The sequence below is a fragment of the Aythya marila genome (assembly GCF_965140915.1).
Source record: "Aythya marila genome assembly, chromosome: Z".
Taxonomy (NCBI): domain Eukaryota; kingdom Metazoa; phylum Chordata; class Aves; order Anseriformes; family Anatidae; genus Aythya; species Aythya marila.
Window position 1 is genome coordinate 55,941,816 of NC_139080.1, and position 23,929 is coordinate 55,965,744.

General features: G+C 43.6%; 1 protein-coding gene across 1 annotated transcript; it reads left to right on the forward strand.

Annotated features, from left to right (window-relative positions):
* Nucleotides 1-14,043: 14,043 nt before the first annotated feature.
* On the forward strand, nucleotides 14,044-23,892 carry NANS (N-acetylneuraminate synthase). The gene is made up of 6 exons (XM_082784388.1): nucleotides 14,044-14,270; nucleotides 14,467-14,682; nucleotides 18,815-18,914; nucleotides 19,154-19,308; nucleotides 20,311-20,577; nucleotides 22,053-23,892. The coding sequence occupies exons 1-6, from the start codon at nucleotides 14,139-14,141 to the stop codon at nucleotides 22,260-22,262; spliced, it is 1,080 nt and encodes a 359-aa protein (XP_082640514.1). The 5' UTR covers nucleotides 14,044-14,138; the 3' UTR covers nucleotides 22,263-23,892.
* Nucleotides 23,893-23,929: the final 37 nt, after the last annotated feature.

Genomic DNA, 23,929 nt, shown 5'->3' on the forward strand with positions numbered 1-23,929 from the left:
CATGCCTGTTCAAGCAGCATCACCAGGAACTCCATGTTCAGGACTGTGTCCAATTGTGGTTTCAGTAGTTCCCCAGATGGAGAATGCAGCCTTTCTGGGAATCTCTTTGATTGTTCAACCATCTTCACAGTAAGAAAGTGTCTTCTTGTGTTCAGATTGAATGCTCTTATATTTTTATGTTTATTTGTGCCTGTTGGCTCCTGTCCTGTCAGCAGGCTCTAGGGAGAAGATCCTGGATGTCCCTTCTCCCTGCAGCCTCATCAGGCTGTCACACACATTGGTAAGATCTCCCTGAACCATCGCTTCTCCAGGCTAAACTGTCCCAGCTCTCACTGGGGCAGGACCGAGGCCCCCAGGCTAAGCTGATGCTGCTTGGCTCCTGGACTCTGACACTAATTAGTATTTCTAAGTTTATTCTCAATTTTTTTTTTTTTTTTGCATGTCACAAAGGCTTTCTGCACCAGATACCTTTCAAACACTGCTCTGACAACAGATTTCTTCATTGCTCCCCTGTGCCTCTCCTTTGCACCTCTCACAGGAGTGTGGAGGATTTTTTAAGTAATAATTTACTTTTACACACCTCTCAGCAAGAAGAGAGAGAACTACTCCTCCCCTCCCTGTCCTCAATTTACAGAGAGTACATTCACACACACAGGGCAGAACTAAAATACAATGAGATGAGGGTAGAAAGTGTCTGTTTATTCCCAATGCCTATTTAGAGATGTCAAAGACTGGTATTTTATGATCATTGTGTAGTTCAGCACACTTCTATTGATTTGTAGCTGCACAAAATCAGCACTTGGGTGGACTAAATCATAATGCCTCAAATCGCGCAGACACAAAGTGAGGAATTCAAATTTGAAACCTTCTGTGAAAAGCTTAAATTAGTAACTTGCACAGCATCACCCAGCGAATCTTCAGCAAAGGCTGTGGGAATCATCACTGACTCAACGTAGTGTTGTGGTTTAACCCAGCCAGCAGCTAAATACCACACAGCCGTTCGCTCACGCTCCCTGCTCCCTCGCTGGGATGGGGGAGAGAAACGGGAAAGTGAAGCCCGTGAGTTGAGATAAAGACAGTTTATTAAGACAGGAAAATAATAATAGCAATAATAATAATAACAGTAATGATGATAATAGTACTACTACTAATAATGGGTACGAAATGAGTGATGCACAATGCAATTGCTCACCACCCGCTGACTGATGCCCCACCAATACCAAAGCAGCCGACCCCCCTCCCCTGGCTAGCCACCCCTATATATTGCTCAGCATGACCCCATACGGTATGGAATACCCCTTTGGCCAGTTTGGGTCAGCTGTCCTGGGTCTGTCCCCTCCCAGCTCCTGCTGCACCCCCAGCCTGCCCGCTGGCAGGACAGAGCAAAAGGCTGAAACGTCCTTGGCTTGGTGTAAGCACTGCTCCGCAGCAATTAAAACATCAGCGTGTTATCAGCACTCTTCTCATCCTAATCCAAAGCATAGCACCCTACCAGCTACTAGGAGGAAAATTAACTCTGTCCTAACTGAAACCAGGACACATAGCGACCAGCTTTTCTTTTCCATAAAGCTTTGATCACTCAGCCTCCCATCCTCTAAAACACGTAACATATGGACTTTAGGACGGTCACCTCCACTACAACTGGTACAACATGGGGCAAAGGCTCCTTTTGGGGTAGGGTATTTTGCTGACTGTTCTATAGTAAGTATGCTAAAAGAGGCAAAAACAACAACTGAAAAAAAAAATTCTTAAAACTAGCAGCCCTTATCTTTGGAGTTTTTTATAGCCCTAATCATGTGCTTTGTGTCACTAGCCCCAAGCATGTGCACTGTCGAATCAGAAAGCAGTGTGTCCCAGAGACATGCTCAGGGCTGGAACATTTAGACCTCTGCTACTTCAGCACAGGAAATAACTGAAGGAGGAGCAGACAGTTGTGCTGAAGGAGGGAGAAAATATGCTGATGGCACATCTCCGGTTAGATTCAAAATCTTCACCAGATTGGGATGTGTGCTACTGGCTCACAGCCTTTCTCCTGTGACATTTTAGGGGGAAAAAAAAAAACAAAAAAAAAAAAAAAACAAAAAAAAAAAAAAAAAAGGATGCTTAACACCATCAGTTCCATATCCTCCAGTATGCCTCTCTCCTGCCTTTTTCTCATGCAGATCCCACATTTCCAGTCCATTTGTCTCGCCTCAGTCATCCCACTATGGAAAGGCTCTTCAGTTTCATGACTCAGTCCCTCAGCATTTCTCATGGAACCGCTCTCCTTCTATTCAGCCCCCAACTCCTGCACTAGTTACTCTGTCCCACACCCTTCAAAGCAGCTCCTTGGCCTCCTCAGCTCTTGGGCTTTTCCACATTCTTCCCAGCTTACTGACCCAGCATCAGGCAGTCCTACTCTCTTCTCTCACTGTTCCCTAATTTATCCTTTGATCTGTTTCTTTGCAGTTTCCACTTCTGTTACCCTTACCGGCTTCTAGTCACAGTTGTCTTGTGCACACTATCCCAGACAATCCCTCCAAATTCTTTATCGAGTCTCAGACTTCCTCTTCTTCGTACAGAATCCTAGAACCATAGAATGGTTTGGGTTGGAAAGGACTTTAAAGATCACCTAATTCCAATCTCCTGCCATGGGCAGGGACACCTCCCACACCTCCCACCAGCCCAGGTTGCCCAAAGCCCCATCCAGCCTGGCCTTGAACACCTCCAGGGATGGGGCATCCACAGCTTCTCTGGGCAGCCTGTGCCAGGGCCTCACTGCCCTCTGAGGGGAGAATTTCTTCCTAACATCTAATCTAAATTTACCCTCTTTCAGTTTAAAACCATTCCCATCTTGTCCTGTCATTGTCAGCCTGAGCAAAATGTCACTCTCCTTCTTTTTATAAGCCCCCTTTAAGTATTGACAAGCTGCAATAAAGTCACCCTGGAGCTTCCTCTTCTTCAGACTGAACAGCCCTTCCCTGGCTTACAGTCATTTAACATCTACAAAATGTTGTGACACTACACATCCATCATTACTGTACTGTGCTGAGCTGCTAGCACGTCTAGACTCATTCAAAATACACAGGCTTGCTTTCAAACTGGCAAGAGAAGAGTGCCCAGAGCAAAATGGAAATGCTCATAATCTTGGGTGGAGTCTGAAGTTTAGATGCTGTGCTGAAATTACAAAAAAAAAAAAAAAAAAATCTACAGGGAATGAATTCTTGCTATCACCACGAGTAGGCGTACAGCCTGTGACTGTTGTCTGGTGGCCCAACAATAACCACGCTGCTGTTGCCAGTAAGAAACGTAATGCTAGCTTTGCAAGAGCTGGTGAACTCTTAGGCTTGTTGTTAGCTAGTGCGAATTTGCAGTGCAGACTGGAGGTCAGTGCCAGGTGTCTTTTGTTATGATACGGAGTTTAAGCGTGGGATAATTCCAAAGACCTTGAAAATGCACAGGTTGAAAACAGGCCACAAAACTGTAAACATCTCACTGATTCATCTCAGCTTCTGGTTACTGAAGAAGTACAGCCTTAAGAGCAGGGAAGGCCACTTTAGACATAACAAAGAGGACAAAGAAGCAGTCACACAACAGGACAAGGCAGCTGATATGGCCAGAGGAAGTCAACACCCACCAGCATTGTGCAGCCTATAGTCCAAGGAGATGAGAACAAAAATTTACAGTCCACTGAGAAACTTAAGCAGTTTAGAATCTTGATATTGGAAAGAAATTGCTGTGGGCAAATGATCATCACACTGAACCATTGTGAAATTGTCTTCCTACAACCTGTCAAAGCTGCAAGCACACTGCCTGCTTCGAGAAACATTTTCAGAGGTCTTCTGTCATGCCAGCTGATCTCCAGGGCTCTGTAGAAGCCATTTCATGTCAGAATGCTCAAACTACATGCACTTGTTGTCTCAAGCTCTGTAATTCCTGAATAAAGCATAATGGCATAAAAAATCAATTTTACAAGTCACCATCTATCAGTGTGAGAATAATCACACTCTCGTTGTCCTTAAAAGTTTACTTCTCATTATGGTGCCAAAACAAATCCATAAAATCCTCAGTGTGAGGTGGCTCTCCCACCAAAATAAAAGTCAGAACTCCAACAGAACCAGGTTTTAGACATCACGCAGAGGTTCATGAAAAACAGTTTTGTAACTGCTGTTACCACACCCTTATCAAGGGTAAAAGAAATTGAAAAATTCCCAATATCTGACATCAGTAAGTAGGTCCTAGGCCTACCCATTTTGTACGAGTTTTACTGCCTGCACAAAACCGACAACATCAAAGCTTCTGGCAGCTTCTAGGAGGTGGTAGTATAAAACTGCCCATAAAACTGCCCGAGTTGGAACAGTTCACTTACTGCTCCACAGTTTCTATACTTTCGTTATCTGTTTCCTGCTTTTGTGCTTTACATTAGAATTACAAATGTATAGCTGCATTTCCTTTTATCTCCTGTTCCATTGCTTTAATGCAAGATTTAAAAAAAATAAAAATAATAAATACGGGGGTTGAATCCTTTGTCTTGTTAGACTCTGACAGGCAAAGCTGTATTCTGCCATAGTAAAATTACTTCAGAAGTTAATTATTTGTGTTCCAGAGGCATCTTTTTCCTGCTTCTTTACCAGGTGGTTGCAGAAGGAACTTGCCCCAAGGAGGAGGGGTGTGCCTGTTCCCTGGAGCTGCCAGTGAGCATTTGTGCAGGGAGCACTCGGAGCACCTACTGAATGCTGAGGAGAAATCTGGAGCTTTGGGCTGAGCGGCAAGACATATTGCTTACTTGTCGTAATGTCTCGTAAGCACACATTGCATGTTGGAGTGTAAACTGACATCCACTGAGACCTAGCACTTTAGATGTTTGCTTCAGAAGTCACTCCAATTATTACAATTAAAAAATATTTTCCTAATGAACTGCTCTTTCAATCTGCAAATTTTGTGGGGAACTTCATTATTCCCAGCGTTCATATGCATTCTGTGTTAATCCAACAATGCGTGTGAGGTGACTAGTTATAAATAACTGGCTAGTTATTTTTACAGCCTTTACGTTCAGTTTGTCCATGCTAGGGTTTGCAACCCCCTCTAATTCCTCAAATGATATTGTGGCCCATTATTGGGTGTTTTAGTAATACCTGCAAGACACTTTTAAGTTTTTATTCTATATCTTGAAACTGTTCAGAAATATACAAAGTATGTACTACCCATTACACAAAATGTAAATATTTCCATAGGACAAAATGGGACTGTATTGCACTCAGATCTCTAGTGGCTCAGCACCCCTAAAAAAGCTGTGCCTGCATTTGTATCCACACCAACAGTGCTCAGTGTAACTGACTGGTAGAAAGGACTAGTACAGATTCAGCTATCAGGAAACTTTCCTGGCTATGAAACAGCCAGGAAATGGATATATGCGTGCCTGCTCTTTTCTGCTGTTTCTGCTGCCTGCTGTTTTCTTTAAGATGTGATATTGCTGAGCATCAGATAGTGACAAACTTGTCTTTTAACTCATTCTTTCTTACTCAGAGGTTAGTTTAAAAAAAAAATACATATTTGCTCTACAATACCTAAGCAGACAAAGCAAAAAATGGTATTTATTCAGCATCCCCTTCCCACTGCCATCTGCAGGTCTCAGTGCATTCTAAAAAGCTGCATCCATTCCGTGTGTCACTTCAGCAGCAAGGTGTTGTATCATGTTAGCTCAGAGGCACCCCTGGTTTGAAGCCGAGGCCGCTTTGTAGGCTGGGCTTCATATCATATCATAGCAATGTGGTTATTGTGTTCAAGTCGTCACTGTTACTGCAGCCCTCAGAAGGACACCGTTCTCTGCACGGGAACAGACAGAGCAGCAAAAAGACTTACTACGCTTCTCTATCTACAGCAGTACAAAGGGCAGTATTGAAGCATGGGATGAGAAATTAGAGAGCCCTCTGGGGCAGAGGGACCATGCTGGGTCCGAGAGAGTTGTCATGGAAACAGAAAAGCAGCTAACTCTTAAAACAACCTGAGTTCACCTGTAAGCTCAGATTGCAAACAAACAAAATTTGGACCTGGCTTCAGAAAACAAACAGAGGCAATGGGCTAGCCTCTTTCTAGGGCAGTCAGCCCCCGATATCAGGAAGAAATTGTCTTAGGCTGCAAGATAAATTTACAACAGTCAGGAGTAATGGGGGCCTGCAGCATCTACCCTAGCAGGTCCACTGGTTGAAATAAAGCTAGGGAACAAAGAAGAGAGGCTTGATTTTTTTTGTTGTTGGTGGTGGTGGTTATGGGAGCTTCTTTCTCTGTGTTAATTAGTCTGGAAATGTAATAGGAGCAACTGGCCAACAGGAAAAGGCTTTTTTTTTTTTTTTTTTTGCAATGCTTGAAATTTAAATTGGGAAAAATGATTGGAATTACAAAATGAGACAAATAGTCAAGTTTGGTTCTTGGTACTAAATTTAAAGGATGCCTTTTTCTGCCTGCCTGTGGCAACTGAAAACCAGAAACTCTTTGCCTTTGAATGGGAAAATCCTAATACAGGACGGAAAACTCAGCTTAAGTGGACAGTGTTACCACAGGGATTCAAGAATAGCCCCACCATATTCGGGAACTGTGATCTTGAAGTTTGAAAGACCCCTTCGGGAAAAGGGGACACTGTTGCAACATGCAAATGATAGCTACTGAAGAAGAAAAGGAATGTTTATAATGGACTATTAGTTTACTATTTTTTTTTTCGGCACTAATACTGTGAACCCAGGCTCTTTCCTCAGTAACAGAGTTTCCAGATCACCCATTCATGACTGCATCAAGACCATGGACACAGGATACTCCAGCTGACCAGACTTAAAGGAAACACCCCCAGAAGATGCGGATGATTGGTATATAGATGGCAGCAGCGTCATCCGCCAGGGATTTAACCTCACAGGATATGCAGTAGCAAACACCAGCCCAAAAGGTGGAAATCATTGCCTTGATAAGAGCTCTTGAGCTGGCAAACATTTGGGCAGATTTGAAACATGCCTTTGGTGTGGCGCATGCACATGGGGCAATTTGGAAAGAGAGGAGTTTTATCTTCCTCAATTAAACATGGAGAAGAGGCTGATAGCAGTTATTAGGGAAGAAGGAAAAAGGAGGCCCAGACAGGAGCAGCCCCGACTAGGCAAGGAGCAATGTACCCTGTGTAAGAAATTTGGGCATTGGAAAATGCCCAGAACATAAAAGAAATGGAAAAGGGAACCGGGGAAGGGAGGTGGTGGTTGCACATGCAAAAGATGACTGAAGAGAACCGGGGGAATCTACCCTAGCAGATCTGCTGGTTATAAAAATGAAGCTGGGGAAGGAGGGAAAAGAGGTGGAACTTATGGTGGATGCGGGGGCAACATACTCAGTTTTAAATAAAGCATTAGCATCAGTGGGGAATGATTACGTTGTAGTGAAGTGGGCAACTGGCCAATCTGAGAGATTTATTGGAAAGATTACAAGCAACCATTTCATTTAAAAATGGGGAGATTATTCTGGAGGTAAATGATCAAAGACATGTGAAAGTGTTGAGTTTGATATTGACAGCTTTTGGGACCAAAGAGGAAATTAGTCAGGAAATTCTAAGTCAAGTGTTTTCTGGAGTACGATCTTCTAATGCAGCAGGAAAGGCGAAAAATGCATGTAAACAGTACCCCTTGAAAAAGGAAGATAGAGAAGGAATTAGCCTGGTAATTGATTAACATGCTTAACACCAGAGCTAACTTGGTTTACCATTTTAGACCTTAAGGATGCCTTCTTTTGCCTCCTTCTCCATGAAGGCAGCCAGAAAATCTTTGCATTTGATTGTAAAAGCCCTAAGAGTGGGCACAAAACACAGCTCACATGGACAAGGTTGTCTCAGGGCTTTAAGAACTCACCCACCTTGTTCGGAGAACAACTTGCAAAGGACTTGAAGACCTGGGAAGCCCCATCAGGAGAAGGAAGGCTGCTGTAGTATGTAGATGACCTCCTAATAGCCACCCAGACAGAAGAAGCATTTGTGGCCTGGACAGTAAGCCTCCTAAACTTTCTGGGACTACAGGGGTACAGGGTATCGAAGAAGCTCAGGTGGTAAAGCAGAAGGTGACCTACCTGGGTTATGAGGTTAGTGCTGGACAATGGACCTTGGGGCAAGAGCATAAAGAAGCGATATGTCAAACCCCAAAACCTGAGACAATAAAAGAACTGCGAACCTTTTCGGGAATGACGGAGTGGTGCAGATCTATAATTACGGATTGCTTGTAAAACTGCTGTATGCGCTCATTGCAAATGGGAACAGGGACCTCCAATGGACAAAGGAGGCCACACGAGCCTTTGACCAACTAAAAAGAAGGCTCTCGTGTCAGCCTTCTTATTGACATCTGGGACTTCCAGATGTAAATAAACCATTCTTCCTCTTCTCCCTTGAGAAATAGGGGATTGCCCTGGGAATACTAGCACAGGACCTGGGCCCGTATGGAAGGGCAGTTGCTTATTTTTCTAAGCAGCTGGATGCTGCCGCCAAGGGATGGCCAGGATACCTCAGAGATACCTGCTTGGAGACCACTGAGGCTACCTGCTCCAGCCATCCAGATCTGAAGGACACTCCTTTTGACAAGGTGGAAATATGGGAGCAGCTACGTCATCAGTGGAAAACGACATGCTGGGTATGCAGTTACCACTTGCAAAGACGTAATAGAATCTGGACAATAAACATCTATACGGACTGAATAACGAGATTATTGGAAGCACGTTAAAGGAAGAACATTGGAAAACACATTGGGGAATAGACGCTTTGTATAACTATCTAATTGGAAAAATTGTTGCCAGGATCTTATATGCTACCATCACTCAAATAACTTAACAATGTGATCTTTGTCTCCAGACTAAACCCCAAACCAAAACTGGGTCAAATTGGAAAAGGCCATGGGCCTGGGCAACAGTGGCAAATTGACTTTTCTGAACTTCCAAGAAAAGTGGGGTGTTGATATTTACTGGTGTTAACACATACCTTTTCAGGACAGCCAGAGGCTTTCCCCACTACCACTACCAAAGCCCGAGAGGTAACTAAGTCTCTTGTAGAGAAAACTTCGAAAGCACAGTGCGAAGGACTATACCGGGTGCTCCTTACTACCTTCACCGCAATTAAGACCAAGGAACAGAGTGCCTGGATTCACCATTCTCGAGTAAAGAAAGCTCCAGAAGCCCCCTGGAAAGTAACACTGGGTGACGGTGAATTGAAACTAAAGCTCAGTCGAGCAAAATGAGGATGTTACGGTCAAGAGTATTTAGTAATATAATTCACAGAAAGTTTAGTTAACAGAATTGTTTTATTTTTGTGGCTTATAGTCATAATTGTAATTCAAGAATTGGAAGTTGCCTCTATGATAGTAGAGAATGGTGAGTGGCCTTGGTCCAAAGCCGTAACAACGGAGGATAAGAGCATTAATGGAAAGTTAGCAATTATGGTTATGTGGTGAACAAATTGTGACCATTTATATACATTAACAGAATGGCAAAAATTAGGAGAAGAATGAAAACACCAAAGAACCATAGGGGATGAAATTAAAATAGGGTGCCAAATGATTAACAGCCCCTACAATCATCCTTATTGGCATTGGGAACTAGCCAATGGCAAGTTTCAAAGGTATTGCGCCAAGATGGGAAAAGGCTGAAGACCAAGACCACAAATTAATAATAGATGCTCTCACAATTCATATGCAAAGAGTAAAACAAGATGCAAATCACAACTGGTGGGATGCACTCTTTGGATGGTCGCCAACTGCAACTGGGATTCTGAACACATTGTGTCACCCAGTTATTGTTTTATTGATATTAGCTGGTATAAGTTTAATATTGTCTTTTGTAATACTTGTTTGGAATTGGAAATTTTTACAACGAATGGTGATGTTAGCTTCCTCGATGAAAGTACATGGCAAGGCATTGAGGGATACATATCATAGAGATTGGGAAGAATTTTTGTATTAAGTAAAAGAATTTACTAGATTTTAGGTTTACTACATTTTCCAGAAAGGGGGGACTGAACCATGGGATTAGAAATTAGAGAGCAATTGATTAAGAGTGAATTTGAGCAACACTCACTGCTTAATATGTGCTATATTTGTGATGTACTGTGCCTGTGCTGTGCTTAGACCTCCAGGTAACAGGAGCCCCCGGGACCCTGAGAACCAGATGAAACCAGCCTTATGGTTCGGACTGTGACCAAGGGCTCAGAGATAAGAAGGACTCTTCATAAAAGGACAAGACAAAGAATTAATAAAGAAAATTGATAGCCAAGGAGCAACTGAGTCTGCGCGAAGACAAGAGGTCAGCTAGCGGTGATGAGGAAGAGTCATCAACCTTCACCCCCACCACCCCCGAAGACCACCACCAGAATACACTGCACAAGCACAGATGGGAGGAGTTTATGGAAATGACTCCTTGGAACTAATTTTAATATGAAGCGGGGACAGATTATGAATATGTATAGGCGTATTGGGAAACTTCATGCAAATGAAGCTCTTTACTGCATATAACCAAGGCAAGTTGCCATGTCAGGCACGCACGACTTTGGTGGGATTACCCCCTGTGCTGCCCAGCACTGACTAAACATACTGACTGTACAATCTGACTGATTGTGGAGTCCGTTTTCCACGAGTCAGTATCTGGTATGTGTGGATACAGCCTCGGAGACAAAATTCAGCTTCACCCTGAAAAAACAAACAAACAAAAACCACGTACCACAAAATCATAATAAATGCAATTACCAATTTTCAGTTCCATTAAAACTTCGCAGACAGGCCCACAACATCAGAAATATGTCTGACATCTGCCACAAGGTGTTTTTGGAGTCTCAGAGGCAGCCTTTGTCAGAACGCAGTAGTATGTGTAAATTATTTCTCCAGCGCCTCCATATGGCCTAGTTGAGGCACAGATTCAGGAGTGCTGAGAAAGTTGGCCAAATCCCTGAAAAAGTAGTTCGTTGGAGTTTACCAAAACACAAGGCTATGATACAGATACTCAAGACCTTGGAGATAGCAAACCTCGCCTTGGCTTATTTGGTCAATACATATAACTCTGCTAAATTAATCACAGAATCGCAGAATTTCTAGGTTGGAAGAGACCTCAAGATCATCGAGTCCAACCTCTGACCTAACACTAACAGTCCTCCACATTTGTATGGAGAATGTCTTCAGCCACAAAGTGCCTGAAGACCACGGTCCAATCCCTTTGGATTCAACGAGCCTGGGTCCCCTCCCGGCCACCCACTGAAATGCCTTGGCTGTAGGCACCACCTGGTGCCAGAGCCCTTCCATGAAAGCCATCCTTCTCTTGTCCACAAAGGTATTTTTAAGGAGAAAAATGTTTCCTTTTTCCCTGCCTCTATCAGTTTTCTAACCCATTCACTTACTATAGTGGTGATGGACCTTTCTTTTCTTAAATCTCTTGAGATTTCTGATACGTTTTTTCTCTCTCTCTTTTTTTTTTTTTTTTTTTTTTTTTGCATTTGTGTTAGATGGATGCAAATAAACACATTCTATACTTCTCTAGTGTTACCACAGTAAATCTAGATATTAAAAACCAAGCTGTGTGGCCTATCAAAGTGCCACAGTTTAAGTTTTGCCGGCATAGTAGGTTTCCTAACAAAATTAATACACTGCCATCACTTGGAATACAAGGCGAAAGCAAGACCATCCTCAGTTTAAAAGTGTGGAAAAACATCCTCAAGTCAAAAACATTCATCTTTCCAAAATACTCACAAACACACCCCAAAACTGCAAACTTCTTTCCTACTTTCTTAGAGTAGGATTTATTTATTTATTTATTTATAACAACACCAGGACTGTGTTTTCCATCACCAGTACACAGAAACCTTGCTGGTATTCTGACCGCCTCACTTCCAAGTTTAACCCTGCCATGACCACCAGCAATTCACTGGTGTGGCCTCCTTTCCATGTCAGGAGCCTCATACTTCCAGCAAAATCTGCAGGTGTTCTTTGGCTGTACGAGGGTTAATGATCAGGGTCAACAGAAACGACCTGCAAGGACTCTTCTATCTTGGAGTGATTTTGATTGTTTAAGTGAACTGACACAACCAGTGGTTTGAGCTCCTTAGGTAACACAGACTGCAGCTTCCAACAGTGATAATTCCCCATCATCTGTGCATCTCCATTATATCCAGATACATATCCATTTATCCTAAAAAAAAAAAAAAAAAAAAATTTTTTTTGCTGTTGTTGTTTTCTCTATTCCACCAACACCAAGCTTTGCAGCTCTCCAGCAGCTTGTGTCAGGTAGCCACAAACCACCTGACCCATCCTTAATTCACCACCTTGTCCTGGTTTCAGTTAGAACAGAATTAATTTTCTTCCTAGTAGCTGGTGGAATGCTGTGTTTTGGCTTAGGATGAGAAGAGTGCTGATAACACCCCGATGTTTTCATTGTTGCAGAGCAGTGCTCATACGAAGCCAAGGACATCTCAGCTTCTTGCTCTGTCCTGCCAACAGGCAGGCTGGGGGTGCAGTAAGAGCTGGGAGGGGACAGACTCAGGACAGGTGACCCAAACTAGCCAAAGGGGTATTCCATACCGTATGGGGTCATGCTGAGCAATATATAGGGGTGGCTAGCCAGGGGAGGGGGGTCGGCTGCTTTGGTATTGGTGGGGCATCGGTCAGCGGGTGGTGAGCAATTGCATTGTGCATCACTTGTTTGTACATATTATTAGTAGTAGTACTATTATCATCATTGTATTATTATTATTGTTATTATTATTTTCCTGTCTTATTAAACTGTCTTTATCTCAACTCATGGGCTTCACTTTCCATTTCTCTCCCCCATCCCAGAGAGGCAGGGGGTAGGGTGAGCGAACGGCTGTGTGCTGTTTAGCTGCCGGCCGGGTTAAACCACGACACACCTGAACATTGCCTTTTAGCTATCAGAGAGGAGGTACCTAAATTAGGGAAGTACAGCAATAATCTCGACAGGATCATTAATAACAACCTTCCAAATGTTTGTGGAAGAAGAGCTGTGGGATAAATGATTTTATATAGCTGGCTCCATGAAATGTGGCTGCTCTTTCATCATCATCTCTCATGGGTGCCAGAAGTGCCATTCCTGATGTTCCTGAGTGTTTAAAAATGCCAAGTGAAACTGAATGTCCAAGAGCTTTTGTTTTGTTTTTTACAGGTCCATTTTTTTTTTTTTTTTTTTTTCTCCAAAGTGTGAAAGAGATAGAAGACAGAAAGTCTTCTTCCATATGCCCTGGAGGAATGATAGGAATGTGGCACAGCTAACCATGTGAAAATCTCTGAACACAGGAAGTATAACTTTCCTCTTTTTTTTTTTTTTTTTTTTTTCCTCATAACTGTTAATTCATCATTTTTATCCAAAGATACACATTTGTATATAAGAAAAATGCTCTGTGGCTAATGTAAGTGAACAAGCATTTAGATGTTTTTCCAGCCTTGCCAGGTTCAGTCAAAAGAAAATCAGAGGCAGGCAGAAATGGGAGCTACTGATCATTTTCTTCAGAGATCACTAAGATCTCTGGGTGGATCCTGTCCACGCAGCATAGCCTGGTTGGGTTCAGTTCCTGGTTCACACACTTCACTTCACAACTGATAGTTCTGCTTTTGTTTTCCTTGGAGTTAACACGCAGTTGCCCAACACGGCCTTAAACCACTACATGAAATAAATGCCAACAAAGTGCTCATTGATATATTCCGTTAGCGTAGCCGATATATACCCTGCTTCCTTTTGCACAGAAACCTGCTCCTCAGGCTTAACCATCAACTTCTCTCCCCTCCTGCAGGGTGCATTACAACGCCCATTACCCTTCAGGCTCTGGAAGCAGCTACCTGCTGCCTTGAGCAACGCCTCCCGGCTGGCTTGCAGGCAGCTCACGACAAAAATAAATAAATAAATAAATAATTTAGAGTGCAGAGAGGGCATTAGCGTGCAGCACTGGCAAACATTTCCCCCAAAACCCGCTGCTCGGGCCCTCCCCCGGGACTGCCGGTGCCGCCTCATGGCGGCGGCCGCTCCCTCAGCGCCCCCTGCCGGCAGCGCCGCCATTACCGGGGCGGGGCGGCGCAGCCGCGGTCTCCGTGTTGGTCTGTCCGTCTGTCCCTCTGTCCGTCGGTCTGGTGTGTCCGTCGGTCTGTCTGTCCGCCGCCAGCATGCCGCGGGAGTTCGAGCTGTGCCCCGGGCGGCGGGTGGGCGGCGAGCAGCCCTGCTTCATCATCGCCGAGATCGGGCAGAACCACCAGGGCGACCTGGACATCGCCCGCCGCATGATCCGCATGGCCAAGGTGCGCCCGGCCGGCGGCTCGGGGGGGCGGTCAGCGGGGTGGCTGAGGAATGGTTTATTTTTGTATTTTTTATTTTTTGCTGCTGTTTTTACAGGCATTTTGAAATGGAGAGGTGCGGGGGGGTGTGGGGGGGGTGCCTTTGTCACTCTGGTGGTGCTGGCGCCGAGCGTGCACCGCCTTCCTTCTCTTTCTGCAGGAGTGCGGAGCAGACTGCGCTAAGTTCCAGAAGAGCGAGCTGGAGCACAAGTTCAACAAGAAAGCCCTGGAGAGGCCATACACCTCCAAGCACTCCTGGGGAAAGACCTACGGGGAGCACAAGCGGCACTTGGAGTTCAGCCATGACCAGTACAGAGAGCTCAAGAAATACGCCGAGGAAATTGGGATTTTCTTCACGGCGTCTGGCATGGACGAGGTACGTAAGCCATAGGGGACTGACAGGGAGAATCCAGCTAGCCTGCCTGCAGTCTGTTACTCATGTGCTATATGAGTATACGAGTCTGTTACTCATGTGCTATAGCTCTGACATAAAGAAGATACCACGTATGTCTGGACGTTGAGCTTGTAAATGAGGAAACTGGAGGAAAGGTGCTTCTGTCAGTTCCCTTGTGCATCTATTCTGATTGACCAGACAGCTGAATATCTTGGAAGATCTGACATTTATGCTGAAGGGCGTATGCACAGTACACTATATTAGAGAGTAGGCCTCAGCTGGGCTCCCTAAACAATCGAGACTTTGAGAGTGTAGATCAAAAGGGCGATCTGAATGATGCTTAGCGTTGTCTGCAGTATCAGCTCCAACACTTCAAACTCTCCTGTGCTTTTGAACTAGGTTCTGTTCTTAATACCTATTATTTCTCTCTCTTATTTTTTTTCTTTCTTTCTGCTTACTAAGTTCATATTTCTAAGGAGCAGAAATGCATTTCTTTTTCTTTTACTAATCAAGGGGGAGAGGGTCTCCACCTTGCTCCATTATTTCTGAAATGTTTACTTACTTTGTAAGTGGGCTTTGGGACAGTCAGCCACCAGCCTGGAAACTCCATGAAGCTCATCTGTTGCTGTTCCCCCTTGAAAGTGGTTGAAGTCTTTAACTCTTGCACGTTGCCTGCCTCAAAACAATGTTAATTGCAGTATTAATAAGTGCAGTGTACAGCTGAAATGTGTAAACTGGAAAGTCCAGGTAACAGTTAAACCTCAGCAGAGATTGCAGATTATGTATTGTTCTAGTTTTCTTTGTGGCCTAGAAAATAAGAGAGAAACAAACTGAACGAGAGCTTCCAGAAGCAAGCCAGCCACTCTTGTGTAAGGCAGGCACACGGTCATCACTGTCACTCTGCATGTAGCCTTATCCAGGATGGGACAAGGATGGGATTTATCTAGTGTTCTCAGGTGGTCTGTTCAGTGCTTTAAGTGCCTTACTTTCCCTACCCTACCATCAGAGATAATTCCTGATGTATCAGCTTAATCTCCTTTCTTATGATTCTTCATCTGACATAAAAGTTCATACTTTCATTCTCCTATCTCCTGTTTATTCAGACACCATTATTACATTTCCCTTTTTTCTTGTTGATATTTTTCTTGACTAAGCGGTTTCAAATCCTTGAAGTTTCTTATGTTGTCTTTTCTAGTCCTCTGCCCATTCCCGCTGTTTCTGTTAAGAGTCTGTCCTGTGGACCAAAATCCTTGAATTGCTGTGCCCCAGCTGAGAGTGCAGCTGCCAAACACTGTAACACCATCAAAAACTACTTCAGACATCTGATAGACAAGCAGGTGTTTTGCATGTATGGCAATAGCCCAGTGCCATGGGCTCTGAAGTAGATCAGGGAACAGAGGGTGTTGTGATATTTATTTTATTGGTGCCTTCATGTCTAAGGACCATCTGAATAACAACACCTACTCCATCTTTTCCTTTAGGAAAAGAACAACTACACCCAGTAGCCTCTGAGTTCTGTACCTGAGATCTTAAACACCTGCGTGTCTTTGGGATGAAAAATCATGTCCTTTCTTTTCCTCCTTCTACAGGCTGTAGTGAAATGCAGAACATCTTTCGTATGCAGCAGATAATATCACTTTCCACCTCTAAGATCTCTCGTTATCTCAAGGTGCTGTGCTTCTCTGAGCCTGTGGCCTCATCAGGTAGTTAACACTACTGACACCTACTTGGGCATCCTCTTTTGAACAGCAGTTACTTTATACAGCTGCTGACACTTCTGGTAGTATTTGTGCTAGCCCTCTTCAGACTTAATCCAGACTTTGCACCGATTGAGGTAGTAAGTCCTTGGGAACATTAGCTTCTGTGAATTGAGCATAACCTCTGGAACTGCAGGTAAGTTGAAGAGGTTAAGTTGTGTGTTTAATCGTATGAGGAAGTTCTGCGAAGCAATGTGTGACGTAAATACAAAGACTCTAGGTAACTCCTTTATCTGCTCTGCTCCAGTGTGTACTGGAGACGGAACAGGATCCTGTTTAACCACTCCCTTTTATGTTGTCCCTGCTATTTGAAGTTACACAGGATCACAGACTGGCTGGTTGGGGCTGGAAGGGGACCTCTGGGGGTCATCTGCTCCAACCCTGCTGCTCAGGCTGGTCCTGTTCCGTGAATCTCCTACGAGAAAGCTGCCAAATTCCGTGAGATAGTCACCTTATGAAGAGTGGCATTAGATATTGGGCCCATATGTCATACTTCATTTTGTGCAGTCTCTTCTGATTAGATCGGTGGCTTCTTAATATGTCTTCATGCACAATGCATCTTAGTGAATAAACCATATTAAAGAGGCATTACGCATCCTAGACACAAGCAATTGAATCTGCATCATAGTGATTATAGAAAAATTAGACTGAAGAAGGTGCGAATCTGTTTTGAACATTACTTTTGTCTTTCTCTGGCACTAAGTTAATTTTGCTGCAACAAGGAATGAGGCAAAAAAATTAAAAGTGTGTGGGGAGAGATTGAAAGGGGGTCAAAGTTAGGTAACTACTTCATTGTTTCACCCAAATGTGAATGAAGAATTTTAATGTCACTTGTGATAGGTTTGGGATTTTTGTTTTCATTAAATATACTTATTTTCAAAAGGTTACTTACTGATGCAATGCTAATTTTAATGAAACATCCAATAATTCCTGAATTATCTCAAATATAGCACACACATTTTTAGAAGGAGGCAGAGTGTAATTAAGATTTGAATAAATTGTCTCCCTGTCTTTTCTTTGGCACATCTTAGATTTATTTTTGGATATCGCTCATAGAAGAAAATCCATTGTGGCTTCCTTTGATTTGCAAACATGATTTTTCCATGCCTGTGGGTTACTTGTTCTTTGGAAGGGAAGCATTAACTTTTTCTACAAATAGTGACGTGGCAAGTAGCTAGATGTAGAAGTTTACGTGTGGTGGGAACTGAGGGGGATCAGCCATTGCAAACAGGTTACACAGGCAAAGCTGGTGACAGGTTTCGTCTAAGAGTCGAAAGGCCGCAGAATACTTGTATGACTCTTCAATGTCAGAGCTGTGCAGGAAAGCTACCTGTAGATTTAAGTGCTGCAGACGTGAGGCAGGAAAACTGCCTCTGTGCCTGCAGCACATTCACTCTTCAGGGGGCTAACGCCCATCTACAGGTAGTTATTCTTCCTGGTAGTGGTAATAAAATCAAGCAAGAGTGCCATGGCCCACAGAGTTAGAGGAGCAGGGGAGCACGCCTGTACGAAGCTGCTGTACCTAGAGCAGGCTTGACCAGCTGTGACCGGGTGACCAAAGAGACTGCCTTGAGACAGGGAACCTAATAAAAAACCTGTGCAAAATCTGTGTAAAAGCAGTGTAAAAGAAGGAACCTCGGTAATATTTGATCTGGAGGGAAGTCAGAAACTAGTATCCTCAGAATAGTAAATGTTATTCAGGAGTTGGACGTGTAAATCCATTGAGATCTAGCCTTGCCAAAAGTTAGTACTGTTTGATGAGACTTGCATGAACTGAACTGAGCAGACTGAAGTACCTGATGCATCCCTTGCTCCTTAGCTTGTTCCAGTAAGCCCCTTTTCCAAAGTCTCACTTTGAATAAAATTAGTCCTTTCCCCAGGGTAACAAATGTTGATATTCTTACTATTTGCCTTCTGATGATATCAAGAGCATTTTGATAACAGTCTCAGAAAGTCAGGCTCAATGTTTATATGCATGCCACAAGGCATCTGACAAATCCTGCCACACTATCTATGCTCTATCTTAAAATCTAGTCCTTTGATGGGCTCAGAGTTTCTGAAATGTTAACCTGCAGACCAACCTCCTGAAGCAAAATGGTGTTATCTGCTTTTGATTTATTTGACCTTTTGTGTTTTGTTTTGTTTTTTTTTGTACCTGATACCATTGATTCGTGAGAAGTATAGTTCGTGGGGCTGTGTATATATGTGCCCTTTTTACTTAAGCTTTGGCTTTACTGTTTTGTAGGGTTGGGTTGCTTTTATTTGTTTGTTTGGTTTACTACAGCATGGTAGTTCTTGTTTGTTCTTGACCCAGCTGAAGTGGTGTGTTGAAGAGCAGTGAGTTCTTTTTCTTGCAGATGGCTGTGGAGTTTCTACATGAACTGGATGTTCCATTTTTCAAAGTAGGATCAGGAGATACAAACAATTTTCCGTATTTGGAAAAGACTGCAAAGAAAGGTAAGCATTTTCTTTCAAGCAGTCTTGGTAAACATCACTTTGTCTCAGTAGCTCAATTGTTACATAATTCTTCCACTTGATTTTAGAAAAAACTCTTAGGAAGAAAAAAGATTCACCTACCTTCTTTTTCCAGTTCAATTGAATTCATTCACTGCAAGAATTTCAAATAAGCTTTTGTAGCTTTCTTATGGACCTCACCTTGAGATCTGGGGCAAACCTTTTTTTTTTTTAATGGCTAGGACGCCCAATGGTGATTTCCAGCGGGATGCAGTCAATGAACACCATGCACCAGGTTTATCAGATTGTGAAGCCCATTAATCCAAACTTCTGCTTCCTGCAATGCACCAGTGCCTACCCACTTCAGCCAGAGGATGTCAATCTCCGTGTTATATCGGTCAGTGAGTAACAGAGTGCCACGGGTAGGGTACCAGAGAAGAGCTATGTATTTCTATTGCGTTATATTTCCAGATCTTGGGCAAGCTGGAATTCACTTCTGAGACGTCAGAAGAGTGTCATGTTCCTCTAATTCATGCAAACATTGAAGTGAATTTATTAATTGGATCCTCTTTTAGCAGAACTCAGCTTTGAAGAATATGATAAGGTATATTACTGTTGGGGCATTTGCAATTAAACAGAGGGACACGGGAGGTTGAAGTGTCACCCCGTGCTTTGTGGTGGAAAGAAAAGTGACACAGACAGTTACCTCCAAGAAGGTGCATGTAATTGAGAACATGATCCTAAACAGGGGTCAAGACCAGAAACTTTCATTGAAAAGGCTTCATGCGAATATGAGAGCTGCAAAGGAAATAGATTATAGTTGCCTTTGCTGAAAATATTACTTGGGTATGCTTGATGCTAATGCAAGAAGAGGTTCCCAAATTGGCCGGTGTTCAAACATTTGCCTACCTTTAGTTTCAGTAGAACTGGGCATGACTGCATTTAATTGCCTGTAAGACTGGATAACTCCCCTGTGTGCTGCAGAAAGGATTGCTTCAGAGTTGAAATATGGGGAGGTGCAGAATCTGCTTTGGATACAAGTTAAGTAGTCCATTGGGTTCTTGGATGAAAATAAAGCACTACTTTATCAGTGTAATTTACAGTGGTGTAGGCTTTGAAGACCTTGAAGAGTACAACTAAATTAAAAAGAAAAGTGTAAGAAATTGAAGAATAGAGCATATGTCTTTCATTGTCAGCATTGACAAGTTCCCAATGAACTTGTTAAAACAAGATGTTTGGTAATGCATGACTTGTTCAAAAAAAAATCATTTTGGGCATAACCAAGCACTTCTGTGGCGCAGTAACTGTCCATGTTTTCATTGCAGTTATCATTGTTAAACTTGCTCCATCTCTGAAATTGCTGCCTTGATAATTCAGACCATCTCTGTCTTGATTCCAGGCGTATCAGTCAGCTTTTCCTGATATCCCCATTGGATACTCAGGGCATGAAACTGGCATCGCCATTTCAGTGGCAGCTGTAGCTATGGGTGCAAAAGTAGTGGAACGCCACGTGACTCTTGACAAAACGTGGAAAGGAAGTGACCACCAAGCATCCCTGGAGCCAAATGAACTGGCTGAGTTAGTGAAAGCCATCCGTACCGTGGAAAAAGCAATGGGTTCTCCAATTAAACAACTCCTGCCTTGTGAAATGGCTTGCAATGAAAAGGTAACTTGTGCTTTTGCTTCACATCAGCTGAAAGTCTTTGAGACTGACAGCTCTATATTCATGTAGTGACTTTAGCCAGCTGGACACTTGAGCTCCACCACAGCCGGTCTCTCACTCCCTCTCCTCAAAGGAAGAGGAGAAAATACGATGGAAAGGGCCCAGAGGTTGAGATAAGGACAGGGAGATCACTCACCAATTATCATCACAGGCAAAACAGACTCAGCATAGGAAGATTAATGTAATTTGCAGCCTATCACGAGCAGACTAGCACAGTGAGAAACTAAAAGCAAACTAAAAACTGCTCCAGCACGGGTCCCCCACGGGTGGGCAGCAGCTCCCCCCCGACTCCCTGCTCCTGCGTGGGCTCCTCTCCACGGGCTGCAGCTCCGGCCCGGGGCCTGCTCCTGCGGGGGCTCTCCATGGGCCGCAGCCTCCTCCAGGCCACATCCACCTGCTCCACCGGGGGCTCCTCCACCCATGGGGGGGCTGCAGCGTGGAGATCTGCTCCATGTGGGACCCATGGGCTGCAGGGGGACAGCCTGCTCCACCAGGGGCCTCTCCCTGCACAGCCTGCAGGGGAACTGCTGCTGCTGCCTGCCTGCAGCACCTCCTGCCCTCCTGCGGCACTCAGCTGGCGGCTGCAGGGCTGGTCCTCATTCATTTCTCATTCCTTTCTCCCAGCTGCTGTTGCCTGGCATTTTTTTTCCCTTTTGTTATATCTGCTCTCCCAGAGGCCCACCCAGCATCACTCCCTGGCTCAGCTCTGGCCAGCAGCAAGTCCTTTTTGGAGGCAGCTGGAGCTGGCTCTGCTCTGACATGGGGCAGCTGCCGGGCTCTGCTCACAGAGGCCACCCCTGCAGCCCCCACACTACCAAATTCTTGCCACATAAAACCAATACAGAAAAACAGCCCGATAATATGCACGTTATACTTAGGTTTATATTCTCAATATCTCAGTTATTGCAGTAGTGTTTCTGCCTCTGCACTCTAAATTTTCTGCTGCTGGGTAGCAGCATGCGCATTGATGATGTGTAGCACACTGTAACGTCTTTGTAGACCTATTGTTTCCTATGAAGTGCTATTTCTTAACTATTTTTACCAAAGCATAATGCTGGCAATTTTGAATATAGTGCAGTTGTATGCATACCATCCATTGAGGAGCTAAGCTGCTTTTGCACTAAGCTAGAATACTGGTCAGTCTAATGAGATTCTCTCTGTTCTATTTCTGGGTTATTCCAGTGAGACATTGTCTGATTTCAGAATGGGTTTAAATCTTCCTGACAGCCTTGTCAGAGTGAAGGCCTCCATGCTAACTCAAACTTAATTTGGACTAAGAAGTAATCAATGGGGGTGGGAGAGGGGGCAGTCCACACAATCTCTTCCCAAGTAACTGCAGGGTTTTTTTTTCACCTCTTTTGGTATTCTGTGTCTAGGAATGTATTTGACTCAAACTTTCTTTTTATTCTCCCTTGTAGCTGGGGAAGTCTGTTGTGGCGAAGGTGACAATTCCTGAAGGCACCATACTAACCCTTGATATGCTGACAGTGAAGGTGGGAGAGCCTAAGGGATTTCCTCCAGAAGCCATCTTCGATCTGGTGGGCCAGAAGGTTAAAAGGCATATTGAAGAAGATGAAACCATCACTGAGCAGGCGGTAGAAAATCATGTCAAGAAAGTAAAGTGCTAAACCAAAGTACTCTGTTACGCATTTCATGACGTAGGACTGCCCTACTGCACAACATATTTAAGTATAGCAGCATGGTAGATTAGAAGAAAGGATCCAAGCAGATTATAATTTTCCAGATCCAGTAGCAGGAAGTTTTTTCAGCAAGGGGATATAAATTATGAAAAGCAATTTTTAGAAACTGTGTATCAGTGCGTGTAGAAAATACCATACTCCTTTTCCATTCCACTTTACCTAGATTATTTTGGAGTTTTGCCAAATCAGAGACCAAGGTCTGCTTCTTTCCAGTTTGCCTTTTCTGGTAAGAATACACTAAATTCTAATAATTTTTCTGCACTTCGAATTGTCATGGCGCTGTCGTTTGATGTTTCCCTCTCTCTTCCATCATTTTCCTCATCCCTGCAAAAATAGGATGCTAGTTGGAGTTAAATGCAGAGAAGTGCAAGGTTACATAAACTTAACAGAAAACTTTACACATACAACCCGATGGATTTTTCTCGAGGTATGTCTTAAGATTTAAGAAGAAGTCTCAAGATAAATGGTTTGCAGGAACCTGCCTAAGGAATAGAGGTGGACAAAGTTGAAAAGAAGCATCACAGTGAAGGGAGATAACTTTCTATTCAGTAATGCCACTGTAGGAAAAAAACATCTCCTTGGGAAAACTAGATTCCAGCATGGCCATACCGTCTCAAGAGACAGTTCCAAGAAATGTAGTAAATTGGATGGGTAGAAAGCCCCCATCTAACAGGCAGAGCCTTTTTTTTGTACTTTTTGGGAACTAAAAGGCAAGAAAGCAAGCTGGACAAGTTAAGGGGAAAAATCAGTCCAAAAAGATCAGTGGAAATAAGTTTAATCAATGCATCCAGAAATTGGCAAAAGCATCCACCGTCAGCTGACTGAATCCTGGCATCCTAATGATTTCTGCAGTTCATTTGGGTATCTCTATTTGTATTTGGGGCAACTTCTCACGCTGGTAAAGATTCAGCAGCCTCCTTTCTGGACTAATAAGCAAAGGCACTGAACGGGGATTTTTGTTTTCCCACTCATTGCTCTTTGAAACAGCTGAGGTTGGCTGCCTGACTAGATCACATCACCGACTAGATCACAGCATGACAGTCCATACTCCTCCATCCACTCCACCCTTCCATCACAGCCTCTTACTTTTCAAGTAAGAAATGCAGTTCCTCTCCCCAGTCGCCTGCAGCCCGTACCTTTGTCCAGGAAGGATCTGCACGGCAGCAGGTACAATGCATCTCTCAGCTAGCTTGGGTCAGCACAAAGCCACCTTGTTGTAAGTTGTCTGCATTTGTCCATGACAGAACCATTTACTAGTTACGGTTATTTGGAACTTGCTACCTCTTGGTTATGAATTGGTGAAGTATTTTGAATTTGATGGTTGTGTTTCTGTACCTGTGAGCAGTTTACTCTCAAAATGTTTACCCTGCTGCAGTTCTGAGGAGACTGTAGTCCTGTATTTGAAGTGGAGAGAAGAGGTCTTTGAATCCTGTGCTTGTGACAGTCTGTGAGCTCTGATTGATGCAGTATGCTTGCCTTACATTAAGAAACAACTCAATTGTTAAAAGATCTTTTTTTTAATGGCAATTTTAAAAAATAAATTGAGCTTCTAAAACAAGCTATCGTTTTTGTGTTTCAGTGCGTGGTTAGAGCTT

Bases quoted from the DNA above. Each gene is read 5' to 3' on its own strand.
- NANS (XM_082784388.1), top strand. From the start codon at position 14,139: ATGCCGCGGGAGTTCGAGCTGTGCCCCGGGCGGCGGGTGGGCGGCGAG. The intron at 19,309-20,310 runs GTCAGTGAGTAA...TCTTGATTCCAG, and splicing joins TCAATCTCCGTGTTATATCG to GCGTATCAGTCAGCTTTTCC. The intron at 20,578-22,052 runs GTAACTTGTGCT...TCTCCCTTGTAG, and splicing joins AAATGGCTTGCAATGAAAAG to CTGGGGAAGTCTGTTGTGGC.